Genomic DNA, 7,227 nt, shown 5'->3' with positions numbered 1-7,227 from the left:
TTTTTTTTCTACCCCCTTTGACTGACTTTCTTGTGTGTCAAAGCAATTCCAAGCAAGAACTCAGCAATTTCTTCCAGAAGACTGATAAAATATGAGAATAAGATGTGATCTTGCTTTTCCTGTCACCTCTTGTATCTCTGTCTATGTATCTTTTTTCACTTGGCTTCTTATACAAACTTCAGCAGGCCTTATTTTTTTTGTGTATCTGTTTTCCTTGTGGCATAACTGGATCATTTCTCTGATACTGTAGCACAGACAACAAAGTGAGTACGTATATCTTCCACTGCTATTGCTTGAATTAATTGGAAAAAATAGAGAATATTAAAGTAGGGTAATTTTTTTGTTAGATTTTAGTATCTGTATTTTTAAGAAGTATCTGAAACAAGAGAGGGTGGTCTGATTTATCTTCTCTGTTTATTGTATTAGGCTGTTTTTCCCGTCTAGCCTTTTCAGAGGAGCATTAGCTACATTCCTTTTGGGACTATGTCAGTCTAAATTGCATGCTGCTTTGTGCCTTTTGGCTTTCCACAGCTTTTGGTTTAAATAATCTGCTGCAACTTTCAGCCTGGCTCCGGTGTGATTAAGACACAGCCTTTCTTTTACAAGTTGCTCTTGTCCCAAAGGGTTCCCCATTTCCTACAATATCTAAAATCCTCTTCTGAACACCACCACCTCATTCGTGCATTGAGGCTCCAGATCTCTACCTGCATCTCAGGCTTAGCATACAGAAGTGGCAGTCTCTTAAAGACGGTCGTTGTGGAAGTCCTAGACTTCAGAATCCTGCCTGGTCGCCTGAATTTAGCCTCCAGAACGTCCCTCCAACACCTCCCAGGGTTTCTGGTGCCAGTAAGTGCTGCAGTCCTTGACCTTTCCCCTGTTCTTCCCTGTGAGCGGTCTGGAGATCCCATTAGGTCCCCTGTCTTTGCACCTGACAGGCAAGTTCTCATGCAGTCCTCTCTGATGTCTCAAAGCCAGCAAGCTCTGTGCCTAGTATGGCAATACCCCACCTCTGCTGCTTCCTGTCCTCTTCTGCAGAAGCATCTGGTGCACAAGAAGACTCTGATGTAGAGCACTGGAGTGGGTTTCCTCCCCTTGGTCAGATGAACACTGTCCTTCCCTGAGACTTACATCTTTAGCACAGCAAGTGCTGCTGCAGTGGAGGTGAGAGCTGTAGGGTCCCTGTAGGCCTCACCTGGAATCTTTTTATTTCTCTTAGCTGTTCTGGTTTACTCCTCACCTCGAGAGAGTGAGGCTTTTATTTCAGGGCCAAGAACTCCCTGTACTGTATCCACATGTACAAAACCTGCCCTGCATAGGCAGTCGCACACGCTGTGCTCTGTGCAGTAAACGGCATAGCCCTATCTTTTCCCAGACTTTGACCTGCACCTTGAGCTTAATATATGTTAGTTTTTGAAAACTTTTTTTAATTTAGCATGTCTTTTGCTTCAGTATTTAAGATTGCTTTTCTCCTACTGTACTATATCCTTATTAAGATACATAGCAGTGCAGTGAGACCTGGAGTACGTGTGTGTGTGTGTGTGTGTGTGTGTGTGTGTGAGAGTGGAGAAGCAAGCTGATCTGTACCTTTGCCAGTGCAGGCTCCCAGTGCATATTTACTGCCCCTGTTCCCTACACTCCACTGGTTCCTCAGCTCCTGCCTTTTCTCCTGCCCTCTGTATGGGTGCTGGGCCCCCTTGTCAGGATCCAGGCACCACCTCTCTTCACACCACACCCTCTCACATCCACAAGCAGCAAACGCTTCAGAGCAGCCTCAGCAGTCTCCCACTTGCCCACGGCATGTGGCCACTACCAAAAAAACATGCAAACTCCAAGCCCACCAGTCTCACTCGCCTTCCCGCTGTTCTTCCTCCTGCCTTTCGTGGGCAAAACTGCTGTGCAGCCTGCCCTCTTTGCTTGGTCCTTGTTTGCTACAGAGAGATGAGCATTTATGCCATTTTGCTTGGAGCACACAAATAGCCTGTGATGGCTGGATGTAACATCCGTCTGTTTTTTGCAAGTAAGTCCTGTCTCCGTCTTGTGAAGGTTTAGTTAGGGACACTGCGCATTTTATGTATAGTAACATTGTGTATTCGACTGATAATCATCAGGAAATTATAGCAGGATTTTGCTACCTATGCTTCTCCATAGTCTTTTTGGAGCACATATTTAAAAAGGCACAGTTAGTCCTTATTTTGCCCACTTCCACCCAAACACTGATACCTTAACAGAAAAAGGGAACATTGCAAGGAACATCATGTACAGGTCAGCAGAATTACTATAATACTTACAGAAAAAGCTACAGAACTCAGTAGTATATTACAGAATGTTCTTTTACTTCACTTACAATAATCTTTACTTATTATCCTTATTTTCATCCAGTGCAGATCTCTAGTGTTCATGCTAGATTTGGCTAAGTTCAGCATTCCAGGACTACAATTTAATTTGAAAGAAGAAATAAATTTTAACCTCACTAAAAGTTTTCTGACTGTAACAGGCCTCTGTAATAGGACAGAAGATGCATCCTTTTGCTTTCTGAGCTTCTTACAACTGGTCAGCTAAAAGAAATGGCTCTAATTAGAGGAGACACTGAAGTATGCATGCAGTTGGCAAAGCTTGATACTGCATGTGGTACCAGCCTCTGGAGACTTATTTTGATTGTTTTACACATTTATGAAAGCAAAAATGCACTTCGGTGTTTTCCGCCTCCTTTGGAAGCTGAACTACTGTTTGGAGCCTATTTCTCCAATAGTGCAGTAGAACATCATGTGGACAGATCCAAACAAGCAGCCGTCTTCAGATACTTCTTACTTGCTGGGGCTAATTCAGCGCCAGGCACGGATTGCTTTGCACCCAAAAATGCAGTTCGCAAGGTCAAAGACACTTCTGGGTGGCAGTGCCTAAAGTGAATAAATCACATGTGGTAATGTATAGGAAGGGCAAATAGACTATAACAAGCCTTAGAGGCTCCGGTATTTAAATACTTTGCTAACAAGTAATCTTTTCTTCATTTAACACCATGTAGAGAACTAACGAAGATGGTGGCTATTTGCATAGCAGTACATTAATAAATTACGATTATATGTATCTTAACATCATTGACAAAGTCTTGTAACAATTTTACACGTTTTACACGATTTTCGGAGCGTGGATAGCTTTGCGGTCCTGAGAATCTTGATCTGAAAGAAAACATCTTTGATTTTGTTTGAAGGGGTGGAGAGAGACCTGTTTCAGATCTGCTACTAGATGAACTGGGCTGCTTGCAGGCTGCCTGCGGGGCTTCCCTGTGGATTCGGAGACAGACTTTGGGTTTGCTTCTATCTTCTGTCAAAGCCATCTTTAGATATGGGGTAGTCATATCTATCCAATAATACCAGCCTGGAGGAATGAGACCTCTCTTCTTTTGAAAGTTGAAAACTCACTCTGTGGGGAATTTTTGTGCTGTATATTCAGCTCTAGCGAGAAGCCAGTATTCTCTGAGACCTGTGTGACAGTCTGGGGAGAAATGACTGTCTTATTTTGCTGCAGAGTAGAAAAAACATGGAACCCATGGAATAAAAATAGCCCAAACATGAAATGATTCTACACATATCATAAAGCAAGTAAATGGCTGTGTGCACTGTGTGTTAGGACCTCAAGTGGCCAAAATGCTCTTGCATTTCCATATATTTTCAGTCGCTAGCATAAAGTACAGAATGATCAATATTAAGGTAGCAGCAGTTCTTTAAAAAAATTTTTCTTCTTTTCTATTAATAGAATTTATGAAATATCTTTGTTTTATTTTAGACGTGGACTTGATGTGTTTAGCTTTGCCACTGACTTGCCCTACTTTTGTTGTGTAGCAATGAAATTTATTCTGTGACAGTCATCTTTTACAGGTGGGTTTTCTGGGAGAGATAGCAAATTATCCCCAAAAGCCTGTTAAAATCTTTTCTTTTTTTTTAAAAAAAGAAGCGCAGTATCCAGCATTGTGCACATTTTTGCTTTGCTAAAGAGTAGCAGAGATTAGTTACTTAATATGTATCTCTCAGGTCTAAGAGCAAAGCTCTTGTCTAGTGTCCTTTTTCATTCTGGCAATATACTAGCTAATTTATAAATTATCATTTGTAAGCACTGTTTACACACAGATTTGCATCAGTTTACATAAATCTGCTTTAAATGATCACTGTTATTTGGTGTTAGCAGTTCCATTCATACTAAAATGAAATTAATATTGAAATGGTCTTTTGCAGCTGATAAGGGAGTACCAGCTGTCCTTGGACAGGATGACACTTGACTTCAACTGGTACATCCTGGGAACAAGCATATTGGTGTGCTGAGGTTTTCTGGTGTTTAGCCTTATTAAGTGAAAGGGGCTGTAGCTACTTGGTTTAATCTGGTAGTACAATCTCTTCCCGGGCCTTGATACTTTTATCATGAAACTTCTTTAACATCTTCAATGTCGCACACAGATACAAAAATAGAAAATGGAAGGAAATTGCACTGTTGCCTGTCACTGCTTATTTCTTTTACACATGTTGTCCAGTACCTTACGTGCTTTAACCTTTGTAACCCTAAGGGCCTTCAATTTGCAATTCTGTCTCCTGCCTTTCACCCAAGCTGCCCTGGCAGTACTTCTTGTTCTCATGCGGTTGTTGCTGTGCTGTTACTCTCGTGGCCTCGCACTTGCAAACCCCAATACTGCTCTTCTGATGGGCTCCCGTGAGGAGAGGTGGCCGCCAGCATGAGAATCCTCTCTTCTTTCCTTTGCCTTCTCCTAACCCTTGTTTTGTAACCTTTAGTTTAACTTTTGGGGAAAGGCAAGTCTTAGTGAACACCAGAGTAGATAGCAGCCATTTAAATATCTGATAAGCATTTCCCAATCATATACAGACACAAAGCTTAGCAACTTATGTTGCAGACCATGCAGCCCTTGCATCTGATCAGGCATGATCCAGGTAGGGCTAATAGTGTCGTAAGTGGGGAAAAAACAATAGGAGATTTGAGTGGGTCTTGAGGAAAAGTATGTCTTACTAGGGAAAAGCATGGAGGAAATCATCCTTATCATCTTCACCATCATCACCYGCTCAGGTGGCAAGGACAGCCAGGGAAGGATGCTCGTCCTGGGACCTCATCGCTTCTCCTTCTGCTCATTGTTGGGGGGAGTTTTTTCCTTTCCCTTCTTTCTCTCCTTCTCCTTTGTTTTCATCCCTAAGGTAACTTTGAGGTCAATGTATGCTGTCGGATATGGGCCCTGAGATTAAATTTTTGTGGATGTAAGCTTGTCTCAACATCCTCTGTGCAATAAATGGAACGTGCTCAGACACCACAAAGTTTCTGAAATCTCTGGTCTTCCTAGAAGCTCTAGCTCTTATTTCTTTTGGGACAGAAAATTCTGCTTACTCTTCATTTTAGTCCTTTCATAGATTTATTTGAGGTAGGCTTTTATTTTGTGTTTTACAGATACGCTTTAAAGGCTGTAAATATTTAGTGCTCTAAGCATCATTCTTACTGCAGCTTAAAGACTCTTTATAAGGAAGGTTTTATGGCATTTTTGTTTAATGTGATTGAGCTCTACACTTGCCAAAATCCTCTGGAAGTTTTTTTCCATGACAAAATTACCTTTGGTATAAGAATATTTTGTCCTGACACTGTAGCACTCTGTCTCAGGCATTGTCTTGAAGGAAAAGAGATACCTAAGGATTCACACCTTGAAATTAAATCTCTAGCATAGCTAAGTCTTGACCTATTAAATGCTCTAAAGATGAGCATCACGTCTTTAAACTAGCTCTTGAAAATGAGAGAGAAATTCAGAGACATTCATAAAAATGATAGGTAATTTAGAAATTCCTGTATTAATGGAGATTTAAATCCAGCCTCTCAAATGCAAAGCCTGGCAGGAGCTAGTGTGGAGAATCCCTCTGTGTGCCTCAGCCACTACTGAGGTCCTAGAGCTGGAAGCAGTCTTGACTCTGGCAGTGGGAGAGGACCGAAGCCTTATAACAGGGACAGAGTGTGAAGCAGATGTGGAGGTTGCTCTTCAGCAAATTAAATCTGACAAAATGTTTATAGTGGCCTCCAAAAAAGATTAATGTAAAGTTGGACATTTTTTAATTAGATGTTGAAGTGTGTGGAGAATATTAGGAGCTACTATGATGAGTTTTGACTAATGAGTTTAAATGTTTTTGCTATTTTAATATCTCTTGTTTCTCCTCAAGCATGTGAGGTTGTGATCATATCTCAGTCCTCTACAAGTCAAGACTGTCATTTGTTTTTTTGCCTTAAGAATTTACTTCATGTCTGTGAGGCTTCTACTTTTTACAGGTTTTCCTTAGCAATGTCTTGAACTGATTTACTGTCCTTTTTTTCTTCCCTGACTTAATAATTTTAGTTAATTTTTAAACTGGAGATGAACTTGGGCTGTGTAATTTGGATCCATATTCAGAATTGTGTTTCCCTGGTATTTGGAAGCATTCAACATCCCTATGTAAGTCACTCTTCATTTTGACTGAAGTTGTCTGAAAAGCTTATAATTTAGATTTCAAAAGTTCAATGAGCAAGCAAACAGAACAAGGAAGTAGAGTACGTGAAGGTAATAGCAGAAAGAGCAATAGTTGTCATGAGCATCTATGTCCACACTTCAGAAACTGTCAAAAATGACTAGTGATTTTTGGCTGTCTGTCCTGAGAAGCCATACAGATGGATGTTTGCCATCTTCAGAATATCAGGCTTAAGGTGTCACCAAACAGAATCACCATCTGCTCTTGGAAGACTGAGCCATAAGTGACTTTCCAAAGGTAACATGGCTAGTTAGGCAACCCAGTGATCTTGTCTCAGTTCTCCTGTTTCTGGTCTCTCAGTCTAGACAGTGGCCAAGCTGTACCTCTGGAAGCTCTAGGAATAATATAGTTTTTATTAAAACAAAAAAAATCCATACAATTTTTATTCTGCTTCAGCTAAGCTATTTTTAAAATAAATTCTGATTTGCAGAATGATTGGAAGAGTCTTAATTAGAAAATCCCTGCTGGCATGTGATGGGCGAGTGAAGAGTTAACAGGACTGAAGTTTGTCAATTGATATGCAGAAGAACTGAWAGMACAAGAGCYGACRTGCASAAAGCTGYTGAACAGAGGACTTAACAGGACTAAAGAAGTCTACCAACCGATATGCGCAAGGACTGATATGCGCAAGGCTGCGGAATGATTAACAAGACTGGAGAAGTGAAGTCTGCCACCTGGAATCTGCACGGAC

The 7,227-nt window shown here is 41.0% G+C and overlaps 1 protein-coding gene across 2 annotated transcripts in view; it reads left to right on the top strand.

Annotated features, from left to right (window-relative positions):
• The window catches only part of LOC112977872 (G-protein coupled receptor 176-like), a 21,677-nt gene extending 14,602 nt beyond the window's left edge, over positions 1–7,075 (top strand). For both annotated transcript variants that reach the window (XR_003257674.1, XM_026090714.1), the window contains exon 2: positions 6,967–7,075. Coding sequence is in view for 1 of the 2 variants with exons in the window: in XM_026090714.1 (XP_025946499.1) it covers positions 6,967–7,030 (64 nt within the window). In the remaining variant the exon portion in view is untranslated. The remainder of the gene's footprint in view (positions 1–6,966) is intronic.
• The last annotated feature ends 152 nt before the right edge of the window (positions 7,076–7,227 follow it).

The sequence above is a fragment of the Apteryx rowi genome, unplaced genomic scaffold (assembly GCF_003343035.1).
Source record: "Apteryx rowi isolate R43461 unplaced genomic scaffold, aptRow1 scaffold_874, whole genome shotgun sequence".
Lineage (NCBI taxonomy): Eukaryota > Metazoa > Chordata > Aves > Apterygiformes > Apterygidae > Apteryx > Apteryx rowi.
The sequence above is the reverse complement of the archived record's forward strand: the minus strand, read 5'-3'. Positions and strand labels throughout refer to the sequence as shown.